Source organism: Marmota flaviventris, chromosome 3 (assembly GCF_047511675.1).
Source record: "Marmota flaviventris isolate mMarFla1 chromosome 3, mMarFla1.hap1, whole genome shotgun sequence".
NCBI lineage: Eukaryota > Metazoa > Chordata > Mammalia > Rodentia > Sciuridae > Marmota > Marmota flaviventris.
In genome coordinates, this window is record NC_092500.1 from 122,363,949 (window position 1) to 122,391,396 (window position 27,448).

The 27,448-nt window shown below is 48.0% G+C and overlaps 1 protein-coding gene across 1 annotated transcript; it reads left to right on the forward strand.

Moving 5' to 3' along the window:
* Ccnd2 (cyclin D2) lies at positions 1-26,702 on the forward strand. The gene is made up of 5 exons (XM_027951247.2): positions 1-486; positions 2,243-2,458; positions 5,029-5,188; positions 12,376-12,524; positions 21,319-26,702. Exons 1-5 carry the CDS (start codon positions 295-297, stop codon positions 21,466-21,468), a joined length of 867 nt encoding a protein of 288 aa, XP_027807048.1. The 5' UTR covers positions 1-294; the 3' UTR covers positions 21,469-26,702.
* Positions 26,703-27,448: the final 746 nt, after the last annotated feature.

Consider the following 27,448-nt stretch of genomic DNA (forward strand, 5'->3'; position numbering starts at 1 on the left):
CCAGCCAGCTTGCGTCACTGCCTCAGAGCAGAGAAGAGCGAGCTGGGGAGAGCAAGACGAGTTTGAAGGCGAGGACCGGTGCGAGTTAGGCAGCCCCTGAGGCTCTGCTCGTCCACCGTCCATCCCTTCCTCTCTTCTCTCCCAGCTTCTCTCTCTGCCCTCATCTTTCCCCCGGAAACCCCCGATTTTGCCAAAGGAAGGAGGTAAGGGGAACCCACGCCCCTCCCCCTCCGACAAAATAAAATAAAACTTTTCCAGTCGGAGAAATCAGGAGAACGAGTCGCTCGGCTGGCCATGGAGCTGCTGTGCTGCGAGGTGGACCCTGTCCGCAGGGCCGTGCCGGACCGCAACCTGCTGGACGACCGCGTCCTGCAGAATTTGCTCACCATCGAGGAGCGCTACCTTCCTCAGTGCTCTTACTTCAAGTGCGTGCAGAAGGATATCCAGCCATACATGCGCAGGATGGTGGCTACCTGGATGCTGGAGGTAGGTGTGCAGGCGACGCTCATTAGGAGCCACAGCCCCACCTGGATTCTTGGCCCCCCACGCAGGGACCCAAACTGGGAGAGGACAACCCCCTCGCGGGCCTCCAGGCTACAGTGCGTGAGGTTACCCCGCGCCTCTGGGCGAGACGCGTGGCTGCAACTCTTTTCCTTGCTAGATTAACCGAGGGAGAGGGAGGGGGAGGAAAATCTAGGAGAAACGAGGCTGTCCTGGGGCGGGGGTGGGGGAAACATCCCGCGCGCTTGTGCCTGCATGTGGCTTCCTCGTCTTCCCACCCCCATCCCGACCGGTCTTTTGCCGATCGGCGGCTATTTTCAGTGCCATGAAGAAGGGAAAATCGCGACCCACAATAAAAGGCAGCCCCCCAAAAGGTCGGAGCAAATTCGTCCTAGCCTCGGGTCCCCGCATGTGGTCGCGACTCCGCGTTGGCACTTCTGGGGGGAGGGGGAGGGAAAAAGGAGGAGGGAGGAGGAGAGAAACGGGGAATTCAGGAGCCCCGGAAGTCGCATTAAAGAAACGCGTGTTTTAGGGGAACCCAAAATAACCACTTCTTAACCCTCGCTCGGGATCTTTGCCGAGCAAACTGTGTGCCCACGTATGCACAGCTCTGGACCTGCCGTGGTTTCGCCATGTTGCTTTGCAAACTCCAGTTGGAAAGGCTGGAAAACGTCGCCCGCTCCCTTAAGCACCCCATTATCCCGACCACCCCACTTCTAGTCCTGCCCTCTCCCCCGAGTCCCCAACTCACAAAGATTACTTACAGTTTGGTTTTCCAGCTTCTTCAGTGCGGAGATTTGGGTGGGGTAGGATGGGGGGAGGGAGGAGGTGTGTGTAGGGGGAGTTTCGGGGCACCCCTAAATAAGAGGTCAGGGCCCCCCAGTGCCTCTTCCCGGGGCTCCCTGTTCCCGTCTTTCCTCCAACTGGGCACCACGTTCCTAGTCTCTGCCCTTGTGGGCCGCAGCCGGACACTCCCGCGCGGCTTCACTCCTTCAAGTTTCCCCTCGGGATCCAAAGCCCCAGGGGTCGAGATACAGACCTTCCTGTCACCCAAAACCTCCGTTTCGGGAAGCCTGGATCCTCTTTGGGGTTTTCACGCCAAAAGGGCTTTTCTAGGATATTTCCTCGATTTTTAATTATTTTTTGAAATCGTCCCCCCCTCCGACTCCAGCTGCCGCGGCTGCGGCGCTCTTCCTCCTCCCCTCCCTCCCCCGCTCTTCCCCACCTCTCCCCACCCACCCCCCCAATAGCGGCCCCTGGGGCGCAGGGACCCCCTCCGGCATTTTTTTCAATTGTCGGGAATGATAGAGCAGGGTCTGGGGATCCGAATGAGACCAAGAAGGAGACCCCCGGAGCCTCCAGAATATTTTTATTGATTTTTTGAAAAGATGACGAAATCCAAAAAAGAGTGAGTGAGTTAGAGTGCGCAAAGAAGTCGGAGCCAAGGGGAGCGCGGTGGAGCCTCGGGCGGCAGCTGAGCTGTTCTTTGCCTCCGGGTCTTGGTTCTTAAATTCGCCCCCTTTTTTTGGCTCCATGAGAATATCCAAGCACGGGTGACCTATCGGATTTTATCCCAGTTTTCTCTTCTTTATTCTTAGCACACTTTTTACTCCCCTCCCCCTCTTACATAAAAAAAAAAACTAATTTTTTGTTGATTCCATAGACGATACTTTTTCATTCTTTTTCTCTTTTTCTGATACTATTTTCATTCTCCCCCGACCCTTGCCCACTCTCTGTATAGGTTTGTGAGGAACAGAAGTGTGAAGAGGAAGTCTTCCCTCTGGCCATGAATTACCTGGACCGTTTCTTGGCTGGGGTTCCGACTCCGAAGACCCATCTGCAGCTCCTGGGTGCTGTCTGCATGTTTCTGGCCTCCAAGCTCAAAGAAACCATCCCGCTGACCGCGGAAAAGTTGTGCATTTACACCGACAACTCCATCAAGCCCCAGGAGCTGCTGGTAATGACTGTCCCCTGCCTCCCTTTCTACTCTTTCCTTCTTGCTCTGTTCTGGCCTGACATTCTGCCTTCCACTCACCAGTCCCAAATCAAATTCCTAGGATCCTGAATAAATCCACCACTGGAGTTTTCATACGGATAAGTCTCTTTGAATAAGAGAGAGCTATCCTTTGTGTTCCTACTGTGTGCCAGTCAATGAGCCAAAGCACTTAACCTACATCTGTGATCTACCAATAAGATCCTCATTGAAATTTGTGTTGATGAAATTCATTTGAGTTGTGTGTGTGTGTGTGATATCTTAATTAACTGATAATATATTAATTAGGTTCCAAATTTTCAAACACTGAGAAAAGAGCCTGATTTTTCCATTATAGGAATGTGTTCACAGGATAGGAATGTGTTGCAGGGTGTCTCCTAAGAACCTGGAGGTCAAAGGTAATGTCCAAGATATTGATAAAGTCTCAAGATACCTACATATAGTGGCTGATCACTAAATCTCAATACACTGATTTCTGAGTAAAGTCAAAATTTGGCCTTTTGTAGGAGTCTGAGGCCTGTTTTCTTAGCTCCAATGGAACTGTGACCTCTCTACAGCCCCAGGGGGTCCTGTCTTGGCTCTGGTTTTCTTCCAGGGAGCCTTTTCCCCACCAAATCTAATATTTTTCCCCTTACAGCTTCATGTGTAAGATGGCAATATTGCAACAGTACCGGAATCATACTTCCCTGGTCCACTGGTCCACCTTGGATGGTTTGCACACCTTTTTCTGCCCGGATTAGAAAGGGGGCCCCCCTTTTCCTGCCCCCTCCTCTCCTTACTGGCAGGGCTTGGGCCTGCCTGCATGAAGTCTAAGTCTGGCTTCTTGAACCGAGCTCTTTGTGAGGAGCCTTCCTTTCTGGGGCTATGCTGCCATCTAGTGGCAGACATGCACATGGTTGGGGGAGGAATTGCAGAGAATGTACAGAGGGGCATGAATGACTTCACCTTTGAACCGCTGCCAGAATTCAGCTGCTTCTGGTTTGGTCGGAGAGGCCCAGAAAGGTGCTTTTTTCTGGGCGATCTGCTTCCTTTAATAATAGTGCAAGACGAGTGCTTTGTCCTCGCATTTCCCTGTGAGGAGGAAAGACTGGGATTTCAAGTCATCTTTGAAGATGCTGGTTATTGCCTACTGGGTCATGGATAGGTTTTTACCCTAACCTTCTGCATAAAGCCAGGGGAGATTTCAAAGCTTCTGAAGAAACACAGTGATCAGAATTGGGGACCAGCTTTTTTTGTTTTGTTTTGTTTTGTTTTTAAATCATGAGAGAGCAAGGGGTAAAAAAAATGAAACTTCCATTTGGGAGACTGGACGTATTCTTCAGGATACCCAATTTTTCTAGGATTATCCAAGCTAATTTATATTGTCCCAAATAAACGTGTTTTTTGTTTGTTTGTTTGTTTTTAACTCTCCCATCTCTATCCCAGAAGTTGGGATCTGGAAGAGTCCACCTATTTGACAAATGAGAAAGCTAAGGCCCAGGGAAAGAAAAGGAATCGCTGCAGGCCACATGGCCAGTTGGTGCTCTGATTCAGCATCTATTCCTGGGCCTAACGAATGCAAGAAATTCAGTGTTCTCAGAGTGAAGGAGAGAGCTGTGCACTGGGGAGGTGGTCCCTGCCCTTCATTCTTCTGAAAATGACTGATAGGCATATTTTCCCTCTGACTACACGTATTTTTTTTTTTAAGTTTTGGTTTGGGCTTATTTCCTTTTGAGCACAATTTCCCACATGTATCTTGAAGAGTCACAAGATTTTTCATTAGCTGGGCTGCTGGTAAGAGGCCCAGAAAGGACAGGTTTGTTTCCATTATCCCGGAACTTGGCTTAGGGGTTCTGTCACCCTGACAGACACCTCCGCTTTGTCCCACTTTACCTCCATCTGCAAAATGGGATTTCAAATGACCATTAGCCACGGGGGCAAAGACCTGTGCAACATTTAGGTGAAAGGACCGAATGTCATATCCCCAAGTTTTCTGTGTGATGTGTCCAAGGGGAATTTTTTTTTTTTTTTTTAAACCAGCAAAGAAAGAAACAGCACTTTTTAGCACCAGGTAAAAGCCAGCTAATTGATCACCAAAGAGTTGGGCCAAGGAAGCCTATTTTACGTTGTATCTTCTGGCATCATTTTTTCCATGAGGATTTAAAAGACTATCCATCCAGCGATAGAGATGTGCAATAAATTATTCCCAAGGGCTACAATGTCCTTGGCCATAACTTATGGTAGGCCCAACTTTCTGGGTGGGCAGACAGCAGCATTTCATGGAAGTCAGGATTGGGTGGGAGTGCGGGGAGCTAGGGAGGAAAAGAATTACAAGAAAATAGAATCTTGGCAACAGAGCCTGACATTTGCAGCAAAGAAGAGCCATCCCAACTTCAAAGCTCTCAGGGCATCCTGACAAACAGACCCCCTTACAGCTTAGCAGCCCCATCCTAACGAGCATCATTAACACTGGTCTGGACCCCAACGCTCCCACACACACCAGATCAGCCTGCGGAGTTTTTATTCCGCTGTCCTCTCCCTGTCTTCCTCACCAGGAGTGGGAATTGGTGGTGTTGGGCAAATTGAAGTGGAACCTGGCTGCTGTCACCCCTCATGACTTCATTGAGCACATCCTACGCAAGCTGCCCCAGCAGAGGGAGAAGTTGTCTCTGATCCGCAAACATGCCCAGACTTTCATCGCTCTGTGTGCCACCGGTAAGGACCAGGCTCAAAGATTGGAACCAGGGAGGGAGAAGAGCCCATTAGGGCATGCCCTGGGGCAGGGGATCCTAACTTTCATGCCAGTTGGGGTGTTTCCCGGAGGGGGGAGTCTTGAGCAACCCAGAGTCCCAGGTTTCATTCTTGAGTTCTTTGTTCTTTAACTTTATCGGAGCTGGTTTATTCTCTTTTCTCTGCTAAACTCATAAATGGTTTATGACAGGTGTGGTAAGGGGAAAAAAATCGGTGCCTGTTAAAATGTTCTTTATGGTGTCTAAAGTGCTCTTTGAAGATTATGTATACTGCTTACTGGTTGTGTTTAAATCTTTAATCTTTTGAGGAAAAGGATGGCTTGGAGATAAGCCCAAGAGGAAATTTGGGGGGGGGGGGGCAAGTACAGGTTAAAGGAGCAATGTCAAGGTAAATGTGCGGCCTTTGCTGATAGTGGCGAGGGAGACGAAAGGAATTCTTTCCCTTTCCACTGTGGGCATTTATTGCTGTTGCCTCTGCTGGGTGGGGGAATGAGCCTTTCTGAGGCCTAGGTTCTAGTGCCCTCCCTGCCTCTGGATTTTGGCTGTGGCCTTTAACACAGCAATTGCAGCTGGCTTTTCCATCCACACTGGGGATCCCACTGATTGATACATAGTTTTTGTATTTTCCTAATAGAAACTAAAGGCAGTGGTTTGAAGGTGTCTCATGAAGCTGACCCTTGGCCCGTTTGCACTGTTGTTTTTTTTTTCTTGCTAATGGCCATGGTAGGAGACCCTGGAAGCTTAACCACCCAGGGGAGAGGTGTCAAGAGTTCATATTTTTCACAATCAGAAACATTAGGTAATGAGCTAATGTTTGGAGAGGTTCAGCTTCAATTTGCCAGGGGTAGTTGGGTTGTATAGGTGGAACTTAGGGTGAACCTCTTAATATCTTGTTACATGTTATTCATGAGTTTGTGCAGATGATTATATAACGTGCTATAGTGTATATGCTCTTTGTCCACAGTCAAAAGGTCAGGCTTTGTTACTTATCACTGAGTGACCTTGCACAGGCTATTTGACCTCTCTGAACTTCATCTGCAAAACATGCCTGTTGATACATCATCCTATAGCTTTTGCAGAGTGGTTAGGAAAATTAAAAATCAGAAAGGATGTATGTGCAACCAGACATGTAGGAGAATGTGCCAAGGTACTAATTCCAAAAATGCCACCCTCCCTGATTTTTAACTCTGATTTTAACTGTTCCAGCTAAGGTGGATCTGTCACTATGACTCCTCCAGCCTCCCTCCTCTGGTTCCAGCAGGGCCCATGAGTTCTGTGTTTGCTGACTTGAGTGTAAGAGTCCAAATCTTCTACTTTTGAATCCAGAGCACAGGATTTGCTGATTTTCTTTAAGTCCTGTTCTTCCAGACCCCAATCAGGCCCCATAGCATTGCACATGTCCCCTGAGCTCCTGTGGAATCAGCGGGGACAGATCCTGCAGGCCCCCACCAGCCCCTTTCAGCAGTGCTGCCATTTGGAGGGCAGCAGCCTTTCTTTGCCTGCCTCCGTCTCCTGCTGTCTGGTGTGGGCCCTAAAGGTCAGTCCCTCGTTGACCTGTCATTTTGTCTCCCAGGCTCTGCTGTCTCTTTCCTCTCTTGTCATGAATCTCCGTGGGGGAGGGGTCAGCTAGTCCTTTCTCTCAGGCCCTAGGACAGCTGACCCCTGACCCTAAACTTCCCCATTGCCCAGCTGTTGATAGCCAGAATTCTGCTTTGACCTTGTATCTTGACTGACAGATCTTTGGGGATCTGTTCACCCCTTTCTCCTCTCTGATCTCTTGTCTGATCCAGGCAGAGGTGCTAGGCAGAATTAGCCAAACATGGGCAGGTCCCCAAATTCTGAATAGGCCATAGGCCCATTCTCTAAAATTGGGGAGCCCATCCCCCACTCTTGGCCTTCTTGCCCAGATCCTTGGGGTGGCTGCCAATTTTGGGGCCATAATAGGGAGCCTGGGATTCAGGGACAGAGGAAAGAGGTCCAAAGGGAAATGAAGTGTCATGAACACTGCCTTTTGGGGGCCCTGAGCTCGCTTTGGCCAGAGAGTGGGGAAGAATCGGAGAAAGTGTGCCTCCAACCAAATCAGAACCGTGTGTCAAGTCCTAAGCCACGGACAGATCGGAGCGGAGGGAGGTCCTCAGAAGCTATAGAAAGGATGGTATAGGTATAGAAAGGATGGGTGGGCCCATCTCACTAGGTACTTGTTCCCTGATTTGCCCCTGAGTTTGTGCAAGTGACTGAGTCACACAGAATCCCCGCTGCATAGAGGTTTATGGCAGGCAGTTGGCCTGATGGTCTGTAAACACCAAGCGCTGCTTTTCTTGGAGGAAACCCCTCCCAGGGAGAGGAGCTACCATATCCTGCAGTCAGGGTCTGGAAAATGGGTGAGTACACAGGACTGTGCCTGGCATGCAGCAGGCTAACAAAAGGTGGGGGACACCACACCCCTCGGCTGAGCTGCTGCTAGCCTGCATCAGGCTCTCACGGATGTGCCCCTTTCACCCAGTCCGGAACGTTCTGACTTGGAGTTGATGAAGCACCTGCGGCCAGGGTCTCGGAGTCCCATGGCTGCATGTGGGGACAGGGGTGTCCTGGAAAGATGGTAGGTGGCCAACCCTCAGACTGTGTGGCTAGTTTATGGGAAACGTTGGTTGTGAAAGAGCTGGCAGTGGTTCTGCAGAGAGCATGGAGAGCGCATGTGTGTGTGAAAGGGGACGAGAGGGCGCAGGAGAACACAGGGACCACGGGGAAGGGTGGCAGGTTGTCAGTCTTCCTTTATCAGACTCTGGGGGTAAGATGGTGGTAAGGCAGAGAAGTGCCCTCCTTCCCTTTTCTGCATGGCCAAAATGGCTTCTAGGGTAGAGACAGCCTCAAGCTGCCCGATTCTGATGTCAGATCTCCCCGGTCAGCAATCGAGGAAAGAAGACCATCTGAGATGACTAGCATAGCACTTAGGTGTTGGGAGATTCTTCCCACATATCATGCTCAACAGACAGTCCCAGTTAGTCTGGAAGAGCCAATGACATTGAGTTTGAACTTGGTGCAAGGGAGGAGGTCACTGCCTCCCCAGGTACCCTGCGTCCCCCTCTTTTTGCACTAGGAGCCTACCTTAAGGAGTTGCATCTAGGAGTTTATGCCACACACACAAGTAGCCCCTCCAAGGCCTTCCCAAGGTCTGAGCCTTGGTGAATATGATAATCCATTGTGCTTTCTGAATCTTCCCAGTCTTAACTAAAGATGCTTCAATAGTTTCTTTCCCCAAGTTGTGGCCAGGCTGTGGCGACCCAGCAAACAAGTTCAGTGACTTGGCCCTTGATCCAGAATGGGAGATCTGCCTCAATGGTTGCCAAGAAGAAAGAATTGAAACTCACCTTTCCATCCTGAGCCTCTGAACTGCCTCCGCCTCCACAGTGGAGAGGTCACAGGGCTGAGAGGAAGTGGCATGTTGAACTGGGAGTCTCAGTTTTTCTGTAAGCACACCCCCGTGGGGACAAAAGTGGGACAGAAGTGTGACACTGACTATCTCACTTCCCATCTGGCTGTAAGATGAATGAGTGCTTCTCGACCTCTCTCCTCCTCCTCCCACCTAAGGCTTTGGGGTGAAATTGTCATAATTAGTTATTTTGTCTTGACAGTCCTGCCCCACAAGGACAGGGTGTGCTGAACTCTGGGGGTGGCCGATGACTGTGTGCCGAATGACGTCATTGGTATTATTGGTTGACCAATGAGTACCCTGGGTTCTGGCCCTTTAAACTTCCACCTGGCTGCAGGTTGGAGGAGGTGGGGAGGAAGGAGGGGGGGAAACACAGACCTGGTTTCCTGTGTCTCCTTAGCCTTAGAACAAATATCTTTCGCCCCCTAGTGGTGAAGAAGAGCATAGTAGTCAAGATGTTTTTTGCAACCATAGCTAAAATAGTTGGTGCTAAACTTGCTGGGGAGGAGAACCACAGAATCTATAGCCAAGTTGATGAATATGGAGCACTTCTCATGGCCCTTGTTCAGGTTATGGAGACCCCTAAGAACCCAGTAGCTCCTATAGCTAACCTCCTCTTGGGAGGTTAAGCAATGTGTATGAGATCACATAGCCTGCAGGTACCACGGCTAGACTAAGACCCATGTCCCTGGACTCCTGAGCTAGGACTCTTCTTCTGGACTTTTCTTCCACTTCTGATATAAAAGTACCCTGAATCCGGGAGATACACTCAAGGAGCTGTTCAACTTCTGGTAAGTTATACAGAGCTCTGGATCTGGAGTCCAAAGATGTCCATCTTAATCCAAGGCCCAATCCTTACAGTGAGTGACATTACACAAACCATTTAACCTCTCAAGGTTTCCACTCACCTGTAGAAGACTTCTGAAACTGGTGAATTTTAGGTCATTTTTATTGATGTGTCACCATCACCACCATCAGCATGAGAAGCAGCCCTTAGTGCTTGTCTGAAGAACCAGGGAAACTTTAATCTGTGTCCTTTGCCTCTGCCCCCTCACCAAGAGGGAGGAGGTAAAGTCCGATGCTCCTCATATGCGGGCATTGCCCCTTGGCTCCTGGTGACCAACACTGAAATGAATGTGGAATGTATTGGAAATAGAGTTGCCAACTTAAGTCTTTCATTCATCATAGGCTCTTTCCATTCCCCTGTGGGGCCTTAGTTTTTGCCACTCCCGACAAAGCAGTAAGAGGCTTTGGGAGCTTGATGAGGTCATTTCCGGGACACACACTCAACTGGATAGTGAAAGATTCTCTGGGAAGCACAGAGCCCTTATTCTTTCTGGCCCTCATCATGCCTGGCCTGCTCTCTGCATCCGCCTGCAACCCTAGGATGCCTTTCTCCCTACTCCATGAGATGCTTGATAGACTGCAGCAGCCAGAACAGCCCCTCGCAACCCCACAGAAAGTTCCAAGAGCAGGAACAGTGCAGGTGATAATGAGATGGAGGCTTACCACTGTGATTTCCACTGGCTATTTTAATTGATCCTCAGAACAACACTGCGAGGTAGGTATAATTGTTATCCTTATTTGCGGATGAGAAAAGTGGCTTTAGACATTTCCCTGGAGTACATACCTAGCCTTTTGTAAAGCCCCATGTTGTTTTGTATTGCTGTGTAAAGAGCGGGTGCCCAAGTTTAAGAAACTGGTGTTTTCTTTGGAGCACAAACAGTGTTTTACATTTGGGGGAGTCATCCATGCTGCCTGGAATGGTGAGAACACATTGTTAAAGACTCCATCAGGCACTGTTCCCAGGAGGACTACCCTTAGCACTGAACGTAGAGTCCCCTGTGTAGGTCTTGCACCTGTTGAAGCCCAGGACAATTCACACATCCTTGGTGGCTTCATGTGCTTAACAGTAACGGGTTTTCTTAGCAGTGGGACAACAAACATAGGCACGGATGTGTGTGCTTCCTGGTCTGTGGCCTGTGGCAGAGGGAAGGGAGGGCCAGAGATATTTCCCTGCCCCTTCCCTGCCAGATGCTCTCATCCAGGGCCTTGATGGGCAGAGGGCCACGGGCCGGCTGCCTCCTCTGTGTTTTGAATGTCACAGGGGGAAGCTAACGAGGTTATTGGGCAGAGAAACACTCTCCTGTGACCCACGTGGAAGAGACCTACAGCAGAGCAGGAGGCAGGGTTACACCATCCATGAACATAGAGAAGGCACAGGCGGAGTTGGCAGACAGTAGGCGCTGGGTGCAACACCATAATATAGGGCCCTCGGGGTGTGAATGGTAATGGCAAAGGAAAGAGAGCCAGGGAGAGAGACAGACTTACCACCAGGCTAGCATGGTGTTCCTGGGATTCAGCCGAAATGGGAGGGGAAGTATGTGCATGGTTCATTGATCCCCAGTGTGTCTAAGAGTACAGACTTGATATTGTGGCAGTGGGCTCCCCACTAAAAGTGTTTCCATAGAATATGCTTTTACAATGGAGCATTGTACAGAGAGAAGGGGAAATACTAGGGAGACATGGGCTTTGACATGGGCAATACAGTGTGACTCATCTTCCCCTCTGCTCTGCGCCCCCACCCCACATGCACCTTTACTTCTGCATACAGTAAGTTCACTGGACTCGTGCTAGCTGGAGATGGCCCATTGGAAGGGTTGTGGCAATCCAGGACTAAGTAATCAAACTATAATCTCTAACACCATAAGTCAGGGGTAGGGCAATGTAAAGTCTTAGCATTAGGGTTATACCTCTGTGCACCTTTTTATGATTGATGCATGAATTAAACAGGAAAGATGTGGAAGGTATTGTGGGTGGTATTGGTAGCTGTTAGCAGCTGTAACAGGCAGCAGCTTTTGTCATGTCCCCTTGATGGACTGACCTGCTGTTAGATCATAGTCACCTAGCTCACTGAGGGAGTACCAAGGGGACAATGAGTGCCTGGAGTCCCAGGCTGGCCCCACTGGGGTATAGAATCATCCTCTGACTATGCTCTTGGAGAGCCAGAAGTAGAGGGGGTTTAACTGGGATGCAGCGGTTAATCTTGGCTGCTTGATTCAAGTCCTCTGTCCTGTTGTCCCATGGATTCTTGTTGTGGGGCTAGAAGTTGAGAACGGTGTAAAACTCGGCCGCCATGCACCCCATCTTCTGCATAGCTGCTTCTCTCACTTCGTTTACTTGTATTTATAAACTAATCTTTTGGGTTTTTTTTTTACCATATTAGCGAGATGGTAAGATCACAACAGGACTGTCATTCTTCATAAAAGTTTGCCTGATTCTCCCACCTGTTTCTTGGTCCTCCTTCCAACATGGAGAGCCCTTGACTTATCCCACCTGTAGGGCACATGGGGTAATTTTCCGCAGTCCCGGACCTCTTGTGCTCTGTTCCACCATCACCCTCTAGAGGAAATTGTGTCTCATTCACCTTGAGGCCCCCACCAGGGCCAAGAATAGTACCTTGCACATGAGATTGTGGGACTCGGGACCTAGGACGGTGGGCCCTCTTTGATTGGCTGGGTGCACTCAGATGGGCTCTCGCCCTTCCCCGCCTCAGTCTCCCATCTAAAATCTGGAATAGCCATACTGCGTCAGACAGAGGGCTTGCTGTGAAGGGAGGAGCTGAGGGAGAATGTGCCGTGGACCAGGGGCCACTTGGGCAGCTGGCTTTCCAGCTCCTGGGTCTTTCTGTCCCCTGACCTCCTGTCCGTCGTCTCTTGCAGACTTTAAGTTCGCCATGTATCCGCCATCGATGATCGCAACTGGAAGTGTGGGAGCAGCCATCTGTGGACTCCAGCAGGATGAGGAAGTGAGCTCTCTGACTTGTGATGCCCTGACTGAGCTGCTGGCCAAGATCACCAACACAGATGTGGTAGGTGGCAGCCGCCTGCTTGGTTAAGACCAGGTGTCTCAGCCCCTGTAAAGAGGCCATTGGTTTGATTATGGTGGGTTGTGGGTGTGGGTGTGTGTGTGCAGGCTAGGGATGATCTGTTTTCTGAGATCAACATTTAAGGTCATATGAAATAGAGCAGGTGAGGTCCCTTGAGGTTTGGAAGCACCACTGCCATAAAACCCAGACAAAAACTCAGCAAGCTGATACTAGGGGAGGGTTGTTATCTAAATTTTTTTATGGTGTGGGCTTCTCAGTGTCTGAATTACTACTTCATTTCCATTTATGTCCACGGTGTCTGGCCGCCTCACTGAGCAGTGGAGAGCTTCCCGGCTGCTCACACGCACTGAGATGGCGAGACACAGGGAGAAGGCCCAGCTAGAGCCAGGGCACAGGAGGCGTCCCTGCGAGAATGGCGTCCAGCCCTGACAAACCTCCCCCACTCCCATCTCTTACTTCCCTTTTGTTCAATATAGTAACGGCTTAAAAGGCACTCTGAAAAGACAAAGTGCTGTACACATTAAACAAACTATTATTAGCTATAGGCATCTTTCCTTTCTGTGTGGACAGCCCAGAGGCTGTTGCTTCTAGCTGCCAGAGTTGGGAACTCCTTAGAAGAAAGGGTTTGAGACAGACCAGGGTTCCATAAGGCCCTGATTTCAACGGCAAGGAAATTACAGTCCTGGAGGGTCGAGACAGGAGGGTTCTGAGAGGACCCAGAGGCAGGGGAGGCAGTGACCGAGCTGGGGGGCCCAAACCTCCCAGCCCTGGCTCCAGCTTGGAAAGTCAGGCTCCGCCCCTGCGGCAGCTCCTGTGATCTTGTTGTTTGAAAAAGGTCTTTGGTTGAAAGGCAACTGGAGAGAGGGGTGTTGGCTCTGAGGCCCTTGTGCATCACCATGGAGAGGCTCAGGAATGCAGGGGAACTTCACGATGACACCCTCCGGATGTTCTAGGGGAATTCAGAATGCCCTGTGTGGGAATGCATTGAGTTAAGTCATGTGATCTACAGGCCTGTGACTGTTGCCTCCACAAGGGACACTGAGCACAAGGTTAAACCTCCTGGAGCCCAAGGCTGCAGCTTGCTGGCTTTCCGACCCACCCACCTGTATTTGGCTTTGGCATTTATTTTTGCCAGCTCCCAAGAAAATGGCAGGTAGGGAAGGGCCCGAAGGATCAAACCCTAGGTCCTTGTCTGAACCAATTTTTAAATATTCTCTTTAAGATGCTAGCTCCAAAACCTGTAAAATCTAGATTGCAAAGAGCCCTCCAGTGCAGTGTAAGGGTGCTCTTTTATCCCCCAGAGAAAAATCGTGGACAGAACTTAGAACTTCACATTTCTAGAAATGATCCACTTCTTTTCTTTTCTGAATGTCTCCTGCTCAGGTCGTCATGGACTTCCAACCATGGAAGACCAGCCTTTCCTCAGCGCCCTGAGACAAACTGTCCAGGGCGGGAGTCTGACTCCCAGGCATTGTCACCTCCTTCGGATATTTATAGACTGGCTCTGATAGGTTGACCGCCCCACCCATCCCAGGTCTTCTCCCACATCTCTCCTTGTTAGTCACATGGACAGAAGTCACTCCTGGGGGCTGCCACTGAGGCTCTTGGTGGTGTCTTCTTTTTGTGACTGCAAACCAGTCTGCCATGTCATCGTATTGGGGAAGCTCTGCCATTTCCAGATACCATGCAACTGGTCCATTCCAGTCAGCCCTAGGGCTGGGCTGCATGCCTGCAAGGCCTTCTTAGCTGTCCTGTAAATCACGGCATTGAGTTGGCACTTCATCTCTGTAAAGGGCCTGTGCCGGGTTTCTTAACTGGGGCTGTATGCCCCTGCCTTGTTTTCCACAGTGGGACTGGGGATTAATATTTTAATATTAAAAACCAAGCATGAACATCATTAATAGAATATAAAATTTGCACCATTAGTTCAGATAAAAATTTGAGACTTCTAACATTCCAAGCTTCCCTCTGGCTCCCAGTGGCTTGCTCACTCTCTCCCTAGGGGTGTTTTAGTGGGAAGGTTAGGGCTTTGGGCACTGGGCTGGGGCACTGTGTATGAGCAGCTTCCTGAGTGCTAAGTGCTCCTCCCATCCATCAGCTTGTGTTCTCTGAAGAGCTGAAGTTCAGAGTGAAGGAGAATGAAAGGACTAGAATTTAGAACGCATTAGCATTTGGAGGGAGGTGAGTTCTGCTTCCTGAGCTCTGTTTGCCGTGAATGAAGAAGTGGTGTATTTCGAGCACTTCCTGTCCATTCATTTCTGGAAGGGTTCAGTGAAGGCCCAGTTGTTGCAGGCTGTATAGAGATGAGCATGGCATGGTCCCCAGGCACCGTGCTAGAAGTTGGGGGCAGGTGTGCGAATGGGGCCTGGAAAATAGATGATGACGTTCCGGTTTTCAAGGAACTTAGTGATTATACAGAGAATCAAGAAAAGGACAGTATGCAAAACCCTTCCCAGTCAAGATTCGAGAGGAATGTATGCCAAACGTGTGTTAAGAACCATAAATGCAGTAGGGCAGCAATTCAGAGGAAGGAACTCAGGAGCCCTAATGCAGAAATTCAGGCCTCTTAGCTATATGAAGTTGGTGACAGAAAACGTCTTTGAAATGCAAGTGCAAAATGTGGTATGGACAGGCAGTGGAATATCATTCAGCGTGTAAAAAGAAATGGCCTTCTGATAATATGCTACGATGTGTGTGGGCCTTGAAAGTATTCAGATAAGTAAAATAAACCAGGCACAGAAAACAAACACTGCATGAGGGACCTGGAAGAATCAAATTCCTAGATAGAAGTAGAATTGAGGACCTGCGGGGAGAGGAGAATGGAGAGTTAGTATTTAATGGGTAGAGAGTCTCAGTTTGGGATGTTGAACAAGTTCTGGAGATGGAGCATTCTGGTGATGGCACAGCTGTACTTCATGCCCATATATGATGAAAAATGTCTAAATGGTCAATTTTATGTTATGTGGATTTTACCACAATAATTTGTATATGTACATAGCACATGCACATTGTGTGTGTGTGTGTGTGTGTGTGTGGCAACCTAAGATGTGCTCTGAAGACGTGTTGAGCTGTCCTTGGAGAAGTCAAGTACGTGTTCACCCTGGACCACACCTTGCTCCCTAGTACACAAGCACATAACTCAGGAAGAGCTGCCACCTGACCCCCCACCCCCCCAAGTCCAGTACTCCCCATGCACCTTGTTATTTATGATCCTTTCAAACTTACGGAGTTTGCTCTCACTTTGGGAGATAGGCCACAAATTTTCCAGGAAACAGACTTTTGAAAGTGGGTCCCCCTGATTCATCTGAAGTGGCCAGACAAGTTTCTCTGCCACTGGCCAGCGGCAGTTAGCTTGGTTAGGAGGGACCCATGCAGCTCTGAGGAAACGGGTCTTTGTTGCTCCATCTGGTTGCTAAAATAAACCGGAACGCTCCATTCCAAAGAGAAAGCTGAGTGAGAAGCCTGACAGTTTTACAGGGAAGGAAAGTCTCAGAGGGTGGTATATTTTAAGTACTTTTTCCTTCCAGTTATAAGAGTTGCTAAAAACAGACCATAGCGAGCAAGCGAGCGAGGCTGGCGTTTCGGGGGGAACTTCTGCTGAGGCTCTTGTTGCCAAGGGTAAGCTTGAGAAGAGGGATCCACCATCCTGGGCCCCCGCAGAATCGGGGTTCCTCTTCCGTCCCCTGGGCACTGTGCTTGCGCTTCGTGCCAGCATTTACCTCACCGTCCCCTTGTCTATAGGACTTCTTGAATAAGACCCAACTTGTACTCAGCTCTTTATCCAGAGCCCCTGGCAGAGTCATTGGGGAGTGATGCTAGAGAGAGAGGGAGGGAAGGAGGAAGGAAGGAAGGAGTGAAGGACAAAAGGGAGGCAGATGCATTTCAAGCATGTTTCTCATTCATTGGTGTCCCTGTGTCTTTCAGAAAGAAACAGAGAGACATAAGACGTAGACTGTGATTAGATATTGGTATGTTACAAGTCTGGGTCCTCTGAACATTACCTGACTATCTCAGAGCAAGTCACTTAATTTTCACACCAAATGGCACACATTCATTCATTCATTAAAGAGTGGCATGGAGGCTCTCTGGCTATGGAGATGTGAGATGACTAGGAGATGTTTATCAGAACAGCTACAGACTCTTAATCATCTGGCCATTACATTTACCCTCTTCTATCTCAGTTACATCAAAACTCTTTGTCACATTCTTAAATCCTGCCCAGAGAAGGTTCCAGCATGTCCCTTCCTTGGGGTCATCCTGGCATTTGAAGACCCTGGTTGTCAGTGAGCAATTAAAAAGCAATTAGCCTGTAGTGAAAGGAAGTCTCCCCCTGTGACTCCAGGTCATTTGTGGGGTCCCCACTTCGAGGTTTTCTCCTCCCCTCGGCGAGAAGCTCAGAGCGCACCTTGTTCCAAGGCCTCTCCCCAAGTGACGGTGCCTTTTGTGGGCTGTATAGAGCCTGTGGTCAGGAACCTTGTGAGGAGTTGCTGGAGGGCAAGCTGGGGGCGGGGAGGGGGAATACAAGTGGGGGCCTCTGCCTCCCTCCCCGCCTCATTTCTGCGGGCCTCATTTGGTATGCAAGGAAATAAGCCAAACAGCCTGTGAAGAAAGGAAGAATGAGATAGTTTCCTAAGTTGTCTCTGCCTGAGTTGGCCATGGGTCTGGGGCTCATTCAGCCCTTTGTCCCCCTGTTGAGTGCAGTGCGTGTGTGGTGACAATGGAGTGATGCAGTTCCACTGAGGGCTAGTGGTAGGAGTTCCGTCAGCCCATTCATGGAAGCAGAGGAGGGTGCAGGGCACGGAGCTCGAGCCAGCAAGCAGAGGAAGTCAGAGGCCCGTGTAACGAGCTGGAGATCACAAACGCTGCTGTCAGGGCTCCGGGGCTGGGGGCTGGGGGCTGGGGGCAGGCGCAAGGGAGAGGGCCAGGGGAGGGGGCCTATCATCGTAGGAGTTGGAGGGGTGCCCGACCTCCAGCGCTGTGGAGTGCCACCTGTCCAGGCTGACAGACGAGCATTATGGCTTTCCTTTTAATCAGCTTAATTTGGGGCATCTTAGTACAATGGCTGGTGCTTCTGGAGGCCGCCACGAAGCTGAGATCCCAGAGCCATGGCACCTCACAAGCACGGAGCATCTTTTTGTTGGAGGCGCTGTCGCCATCCTCCCTTGGGCTATGTCTCCCTTTCTTGGAGGTTCTCTGGCATATTTGTCCTTACTGAGAGCCCAGAAGAAACAGAAGTCTAGGAAGAATACACTGGAATTGGAGGCTGGCCCTTATTAAAGCCAGACTCACTTGATGTCACCACAGGGCGAGCCACTTCACCTCTCCAGGCTTTGGTTCCCTGGCCGGACAATTCGCTGCCCATTTGCTCTCCAAGAACCACTAGAACCTCCAAATTCTCCAGTTCTATGATTTTTTGGTGGGGGGCAGGAATTGAACCCAGGGGCACTCAACCACTGAGCATCACATCCCCAGCCCTGTTTTGTATTTTATTTAGAGACAGGGTCTCACTGAGTTGCTTAGCGCCTCACTTTTGCTGGAGCTGGCTTTATAGTAAGTCATCTGAGAATCCTCCCCTTTGGAAACACTGTAACTCTACTCAGGTTGGCCTCCCAGCAGGAGCAGTATGGCTGGATTAGGGACAGGGTTCTTCCTCTGATCACCACCTCCCCCACCCCATCCCATGCATTCTCCTGTCCTGCTTTGGGCAAGAATGTGGCTCTTGGGATGTGATGTCCAGTTGCAGGTAATGATACCACTGCAACATTCTCTCTCTCTCTCTCTCAGACACACACACACACACACACACACACACACACACACGCTTTAAATCCTCTGAGAATCCTGCCATCTTCTTTAGATAACAAAAGCTTTGAGGCTTTGTTGTGGGTGAGCTTTGTCTCCCATGGGCAAGTATAGAGTTGTAGGCAATATATAGTTACTACCTCTATGGCGTGGAGTTGTTCTAATTCATTCCTTTAGCCTCCCAGGGGAAAAAAAAAAAAGGAAAATATTTAAAGTGTCAGGGTGCTTTACCACTGAGCTACATCTCTAGTTGTTTTTATTTCTTGACACTGGGTCTTGCTAAGGCTGGCCTCCAACTTGTGATCCTCTTGCATCAGCTTCCCAAGTTGCCAGGATTACAAGCATGTGCCACCACACCTAGCACTACCACGGCTGGCTAGAAAAAAACATTTTTAAAGTACCCCCTTTGACATTTCCTGGAGTACCTGCACAGTGAAGGAACATCACACACTAACTTCCCAGATTCAACTGATTATTCTATACAAGGAAGAAAGAGGAAGAAAAAAATAATACCGTGCACAGGAAGGGGGCTGGTGAGATGGGATGCTGCTGGTCTCAGCCCCAGCTCACACTGCTGGGGTGAACATCCCCTCCAACCATGATCTGAGGGTTTGAAGAGGTGTTGCCGTGCAGCCTGACCTCAAAGCACGAATCAGCTCCTTCCTGTGGTGCTCAGATGGAGCAAGAACTATCTATTTCAGCTCCAGAGGAAGAACTAATGGTGTTGCACTTACCAATGTAATGTAGGACGACCTTCCTGAGGGACATCTCACTGTAGTTTTGACCTTATGCTAGCCCTCACATTAGCTTTGATTCTTCATTTGAGATGATTATTTTTAGATCATAAGACTTTAACATTTTCAGATACCTTCTGCTGAAATGCAAGTACCCCTAGAAACATGCTTTTAGTCTTTTCCACTGAGCAAGTCATGACCTGTGGACTCAGGGCTGCTGGATGAGCCTTGGGGAAGGAACACAGTGAAGAGCTCAACAGAGGGCCCATGACACCCAGACTCCTAACCACTAGTGAAGGGGGTCAGGCAGGGTAGGGAATGGGACTGGGAGATGTAAGATTACCTTACAGAGAAGGTAAGAGATGTTAGATCCTTGGTGCCAGTTCCTGATGCCTTTTCAGCTTTGAGCATGCACAGCGAGCCCCACAGTTAGGCCACATTGGCCTAGTTCAGCCCCATCTGTTCTGAGCACATCCTTAGCCAGTCTTGAGTAAATGCTAATCCACACCTCATTTTAAAGAAATCTAGGCTGGACATGGTATGCTCCTTTAATTCTAGCTACTTAGGCAAGAGGATCACAAGCTGGAGGCCAACCTGGGCAACACAGTGAGGCCTTGTCCAGAGAAAAAAAGGGAGCTGGACATGGTGGCACATGCCTGTAATCCCAGGGACTTGGGAGTCTGAGGCAGGAGGATCACAAGGGGTCAGCCTCAGCAATTTAGCAAGGCCCTCAGCAACATAGCGATGCCCTATCTCAAAAAGGGAGGGGATATGACTCAGCCCCCCCCCCCTTCAATCCCTAGTACCTCCCCCCACAAAAAAAAAAGGAGGAGGAGGAGGAGGGAGCATTCTTTCAGATTCCAGGACTGATTCACTGTTATGTATAATAAATAGTATTCATTTATTGGGCTGCTACTTAGCACTTCATATATATATATTGCCTCAGTTGCTGTTTTGCTTTGAGCATTTCGTCATTCTGATTTGACAGATGGAGAGACTGAGATCAGAGTAGTTAAATAACGTGACCATTGCCTGCAAATAACCCTTCATCGGGCCCTAATTGTTGCATTCTGGGTGATATCGCATCTCTGCCCTCTGCCCTCCTTGTCTTTAAGTTTTATTAAAAGCTGCAGTTTGAAATGTGGTATTGATGAGAGATAGGAAAGGGAAGTTGAGGCATAATGGAAACTTTGTTCCTTAGTATTGGATTCCAGCTTTACTTTAGATATTCTGGGGGAAAAAAAAAGATAATGCTTTTGTGTTTGGCAAAATAGCAACCTCTAGGTGGCGAAAATGGCACAGGGAAACAGACAAAAGGGACGTGTGTGTTAAACTGTGGAAAGACATGAGGACGTGCAGTTTAGGGTATTTTCTATACACACGTGCTGCTTCAGAAAACACAGAGAGGCAGTCTTGCAGGGGAAAGAGGCTGGAAAATAACTGCCAAGAGCAGTTTCTTCAGCTCACACCCCAGCTAGTATTACTAACCACACTCCCTTCCTAGTGACAGCCGTGACTGGCCCTTGCATTCCATGTTGCCCAGCTATTAAAGCTTCTGCTTGGACGGACTCACTCTAGATTTTCCCTACCAAATATAGACTAATAAAAACAACTCTGCAAATTCTTGCTTATTCCCAAATTGGACAAGCTCAAGTGTCCTGAATTTTGTAAACATTCTGTATTGTATTTTTGTTAGCCTTAAGGGAGTGGTAAATAAGCAGAAAATCCAGAATTTTTGTGTTTCATTTTGCTTTTAAGCACTTACACAGTTTATGTGAGGGTCAGGACAGTGCAGTCTCCCAACTTCCCTTCTGATCTGTTTCTCAGTTACCGAGAAACTAATCGCAGTGCTAATAACAGCACTGCTGGTGGGCTTCTGCCGCCTCCCAACTTCCCCAGGTAGAAAGCATCTAGATTTCCCACTTGGTCCTTTGATGACCAACGATGCCCTTCTATGAATGGACCATCATCTTAGGCCAGTGCTTCTCAGGATTGAAATCACGCAGGCTCCTGTAGGTCGTGATTAGCTTGGTCTGGGTTAAGGGAGATGATGCATTTCCAGCCAGTTCCCTGCTTGGAGATCTGAGGTTCCATGGAATTTCACGAGCATCTCTCATTTACTTCTACTGGAAAACGAGCCTGGAGTGATGTGAGTTGAATTGTGTGTGCCTTCCTGAAATAATGTCCCGTGCCCTGCTCATCCTCCTAATAGCTCTGGTCTGGACCCCTTTCCTCTCCAGGATTGTCTCAAGGCCTGCCAGGAGCAGATCGAGGCTGTGCTGCTCAACAGCCTGCAACAGGTCCGTCAGGAACAGCGTGATGGATCTAAGACGGAGGATGAACTGGACCAAGCCACCACCCCTACGGACGTGCGGGACATCGACCTGTGAGGCTGCCATTCGGGCCCAGGGAGAGAGGCGCGTTCATCACCTGCTCTCTCCCTCTCTCTGGTTATGTTTTGTTCTTTGTGTTTTAGGATAAAATTCTGCCCCCACCTAGATCATATTTAAAGATCTTTTAGAAGTGAGAGAAAAAGGTCCTATAAAAACAGAATAATTAAAAAGCATTTGGTGCCTATTCAAAGTACAACATAAGGGAATCCCTTGTATATGCGAAGTTATCGTTTGATTATGTAAAAGCAATAGTAAAATGCTTACAGGAAAACCTACAAAGTAGCTAGAGAATATGTACGCCTGCAACATGGGAACAAATTAGAGAAGACTCTGTTTTACATGTTATGAACTAGTGCATGTGCCCCTTTTAGTGGAATCGCAAGGAACTGTGTATGCCATTTATGGCATGATTAGATTGCGAAGCAATGAACTCAAGAAGGAATTAGAAACAAGAAAGCATGATGGGGAGGGGGTACAAAGCAACCTGTCAACACAATTGGACCATTTTGGAGGTAGAAGCACCTTCACGCCTAACCACATGTTCCTAAGAGAGGAGCAATGTTGGATCTCTATGTTACCTACTCTTACCTACAGTAGCTGCTACCTAAAAGAGATGTTGGGTTTTGCCAGTTGGACACAGGTGATTGGCTCCTGGGTTTCGTGTTGGGTGACTTTCTGCTTCTTCTTCCAAACATGGTTCATTGCAGACACCACTATATTGTTATCTAATGAGGAAATTTCGCTATGGTCCATAACCAAAACTCATCTGAAATGGAGGCAGATGGAGACCAAGGGCGGGATCTAGAATGGAATCTTCTATGTTATGGAAGAGGGTGAGGTGACCTTGGCATCCCTTATTAGAAAAAAAAAATAATAATTTTTGGTGCTGATTGGCATGTCTGGTCCACAGCTTAGCATTGTTATAAACCATTCCATTCGCAAAGCACTTTGAAAAATTGTTCCCGGGGGATAGATGGGATGGTTTATGCAAATCGTGCTGAATACTCCTTCCCTCTTCTCTTTTTTGCCCCTTCCCTTCCTGCCCCAAGTCCGGTTACTCTTCATTTCTGGAATCTGGCATTTTCTGGTACATAGTTCTAGTACCCCTGCCAGGGCTCAAGAGACAACTCTTTCTGCTAACATTCCCATCACACCATTCCTCAGAAAAGCCTAAAAACAAAGGTCTGTTACCATTTGATGGCATAGAAGGATCTGAATTCCCATCTATATATACTTCTCCTTTGGACATGAAAGTTAATTGCTGGTGCAAAGACATAGACAGCCAAACATCAGGGTGTGGCATTTTGTTCCCTTTTCTGTTTTTTTGTTAATTTTATTGCAAAGTTGTATTCAGTGTACTTGAATTCCCCCCCTCCACTTCTTAGAGGCATTCAGTTAGCAGAGGGTTTTTTTTTTTTTTGCACAATTGTAATTGACAGGTAATGAAGCTATTTGTTAAAAGATTTGTCTTTTTTTAAGTAAAAAAAAAATCAGAACAGGGCTACTTTGAAGAATTATGTGCAGATTCTGCCTTGTTTCATAGTATGAGGGTTGAAGATGGAGAAACATCTAAGGGTCTCTTATCTTTCATTTTATTTCATTCAGTTTATTGTTATTTTTTTTTTTTTGCGCTGCTAAAAAGCTGAGATCATTCATCCTTATTCACATTAACAGTACCTAGCTGTAATGTTTCACAGAGTGTGCTGCTATTTTATAAACATTTTTATAATATATTATTTTACTGCTTAAATTCCAAGTCCTGAAGTAGGTGGTTGAGATATGAGTTCTTCGTACTGGAAAAGCCCTTCCATAGTTTGTTTTCTTCGGGTAGCAGATTCATGGTTGGTTTTTTTTTGTTGTTTTTTTTTTTCTTTTTTCTTTTTTTGGGGGGGTTTGGTTTGGTTTCCTCTGATCACATTCTTCAAAGACAGAATATTCTTTACCTCAGGTTTACTGGACAAAAATCAATAAGTACAAAGGACAATGGTTCACATTTTTTGTTTTCATAATACCTCACAACCGTACAGTTTCTGCTTGGGAGCCCACTCTCGTGAGGAATAGAGCAGGCAGGAGGGGCAGCCGAAGGCCCCTTCAGGAAGGCAGGAAAGATTTGGCCCCCAGGTCTCACACCTGGGGACCTTTTCAGTTTTGAAAGTCACCAGGCTCCCATTTTGACTCCGGTATCCTCATCATGATGGAAAAAATACATTGAACCAAGGGATCCTCCCTCCCTCCCCCTCACGGTAGACATTCAACCCGAACATTCATGCAATGGACTAGGAACTCGGTTCCCACAAGGCACCAGGTATCAGGAAACAATGAAAACAAACTCCAGCAGGCTGTTTGGAGATCCTCTTCTTGTAGACCTTTCAGAAGCAGGGCCTTCGTCTGCTTAAGGCCCCTTCATCTTGGAAGTTTCTCACTTCCTCCTCTGTCTTTCCCCTTCCCTGGCATGGACCCCCCCCCCCCCCCCCCCCAGGAGTAAGATCGTCTCCATGGTTCTCCTAGGTCTGAATCTGTGGGCAGATGAGTCTAGGGCTGGCGGTATCTATGGTGCTTCCTTCTCTCACCTCTGTTCTTGGCTGTGGCAGGCAAGCACTGTGCAGGGGCCAGGTCCTCTCCCTTGGTGGCACTAGATGGTTTGCAGGTTCTGAATCACATTGAAATGGCATGATGGGAAAAACAGGTATGACGAGTAAGGGCTGGAAGTTGAAAGGATGCGAGGAGGCTGCTTCTCTGTCGAGGTGAATTCCAGGTGATCCAGTCTCTCGGGAAGTGTGTCGTGGAGGGTTCAGGATTTTGTGAGTAAATGCAATCCTGAAATGAGAGGGAATCTCTGGTGGGTCAGTGGGTGGTGAATTCAGAAGTTTTGGAGAGGAAAGTTGAGCAGCCAGTAGTTAGCCAGTCCTCTATGGGGAGCTGTCCCCTAGAACCAGGAGGCTTGAAGCCCAATGAGGAAACAAGGTGTACTTTCATTTAACAACGACCAAACCGTGGTCTTAAACAAAGAAAGCAGCAAAGGACAGGACCTGACAGATAAGGAAGGAATAGGCCCTGAGACTCTACCCACAGTCTGTAACTGTCCACTTTTCCTTGAGCCCAGGTGACACTGGACACTTCTAGCTTTTCCCCTTTCCAATCCTTGGGGCCTACTGTGATAGTAGGTATGGGGCTGTTTGGCTTTTCTGACACAAAAGAAGGAATCCTGGATTCATTTAAGTAACTGGAACCCCCTTTTTGGATTTCAACTCCTTGGTAGGAGTTTTTGTCCCAGAGGGGTTCAATTCTCCGCATGAATTGATTTGAACTTCCTTTCCCCCTACCTTTCTTTCCCTCTTTCTCACCACCCGATAAAGGGATTCCAGATTTATTCTTTTCCTACCTTGCCATCTATTCTTCTTTATTCCTCTTTTGTTGTTTTTCCTCCATCAGTGGGGACTAAGTTGTTCCTCCAGCCTGCCAAATTTTAATCCTTTCCCTGTTTTGACCAAATTGTAAGGGGAAGAGACCTTCGTATGCCAAAAATATATGCTAAGCATAAGAAAATTCCATGCAGGTTCATAACAGCCAGGAATCCTGCAGGACGCAAGGGGGAGATTCTCTCGGCTGAATGTCCCGTGTGCTGAGAGGCACGAACTCCTTCCAGAGGGGCTGTTCTTAGAGATTTCTTCATTTTGAACTGTCCCAGGACCCCACTGAAGAGCACAACATGTCTTATAGTCATGAGCACCCTTGGTCTGCGTGCTCTCTACTGGAGGGTCCATCTTGCCTCTGTCAGCCAGGGCAGGGTCGTCCGTGGAGCTTCCCCAGCCTGCCTCACTCTGCATCCCTTTGCTAGCAAGATAGGTGATATCTCAGAGGGAGCTCTGGGGCTTTCCCACAGTCTCTCCTGGCTGAGCCTTGGGAGCTATAGGACTGATAGGTGAGCTGGATGACTTTCCAATTAGGGCAGGCTTGGATGAGTTTCTCAAAGAGGGCAGGGGAATTTTCTCTCCATGGGCCACAGAAGACAGCGCTGGGAGAAGAGATAGACTTGCACCTTATGTCCTGTAAATATTAATTTTCTAGTTCAAGCAGGTAATATTGGTAGTGTGGAAATGGGAGGTAGGAGGAAGTCTGAGTAAGCAGGTTAACTTCTAAGCCAAAAGGATTCCTCTTTGTTTATCTTTGAGACTGTCCATCCTTGGGAATAGCTTTAAAAGGGAAATGGATGCTGAGACAGTGAAGTCCCCGTCAGCCAACAAACCCTCTCTAGGTATAGATTGAGCACAGCTTACACTGGTGCGGACTTGGAGCAATTCTCAAGAGCTGCGGTGCAGTCGTCCATTTGTACAAAATAGGGTAGGAAGATCTCAGAGGATGTTTATGACTTCCCCAGACCCCGTGACTCTTGATGATTCTGGATTCTAAACAACCCAGAATAGTCACTTCAGCCAGAACTATCCTCCTACACTTGTGCGTCTCTGCTTTTGAACTTGGCTGGGCTGTCAACCCTGTTCTTGGCTCAGGTTTTAAGAAGCCATCAGCAGATGTATACAGCTACACTGTAGCTGCAGGGTGCATCCTTTCCCTGCAGCTCACTTTGGGGAAAAAAGTGCCTTACTGACTGTAGCCATTACAGTGTCCAATATATTTTGACAGGTGCCTGTCCTTGAAAAAAAAAAAAGTTTCTTTCTTATTTTTAATTGGTTTAGTAGTTCTTATTGCTGGCCAACTCTTACATCCCCAGCAACTCCACCAGGCCATTGGATTTTTTCCATTATGTTCATTACCCTTGTACCATGTACCTCAGACCTCTCTCTCTCTCTCTCTCTCTCTCTCTCTCTCTCTCTGATATAGTTTCTTGTCTTGGATTATTATTTCTTTTTTTTAATTTGCTTTAAAACGAGTGTGATGCCATATCAAGTCAATGTTATTCTCTCACAATGTACTCTATAAGAGGTGTGGGTGTTTATTTGGTCGGGATGCTAGAAAGTGCTAACGTAGCATGATGAGTGTGAACAAAAAAAAGTGTTTTAGGAAGTATGGAAAAAAATGTATTGGCTATGATGGTGACATGATAAAAGTCAGCTGCCTTTTAAGCAGTCTTATCTGTTCAGTGTTAAGTGATTTTAAAAAGTAATAACCTGTTCTTTTGACTAGTTTAAAGATGGATTTGAAGATGGATTTGAAATTGGTTTTGGATGCAATTAGGTTATGCTATTTGGACAATAAACTCACCTTGACATAAATTCTGTGGCCATTGTCAACTTATTTATAGGCTAGCAGTCCTAAGAATGGAGTATACCTGACTTGTACCAGAATATACCTGTCTTGCAACAATTGATAGTGGCATAAAAAACCAAGTCCTAACCTGAAAGATAGTCTACATGTGATTCTGTGTCCTTACAGAACAAGGAGTTGTTGACATGTTTTGTTTTGTTTTGTTGGGGGGGGGGGCAACTACCCATGCAACCAGATTACAAACTAGAAGCTTCAGTCCACTTGATAAGGTGGTTGAGTCACTGATGTTATCACTGGGCCTCAGGTAATAGCTCTTGATGACCGCCAGCTCTTGGCTGGGAGTGGCTTGGATGCCAGAAACCTACAATGCTAATCTCCAGATTCTGGGGAGTCCCTGCCCCTGCCCTTGCCCATTGTGTGGCTCCTTCCCTAGTGGCTCTCATCTGATTACTGATCTTTGCATCCCTCATGTGAGACCTGAGCTACAACTGCCCTTGGTGGAGGCTGGTGAGTTACACCTTGGCAAAGGGATGGCTAGGTCCTAGTCCCAGCTGGCCTTGGACTTCAGTTTCTCAACCCAGCTTTTTTCCCAGGACAAGTGCTGGGTATTCAGAAGAGAGTGGCTGAATAGCCATTTTGATATTACTATAGAATTTCATTTTCTTTCTAGCTATTAAAGGTTGTTTTCCAGTTTAATTCTAACCTGAGTTGCAAGCAGTAAGATTCAAACTGCTCATTGGGGAAGTCCAGATTA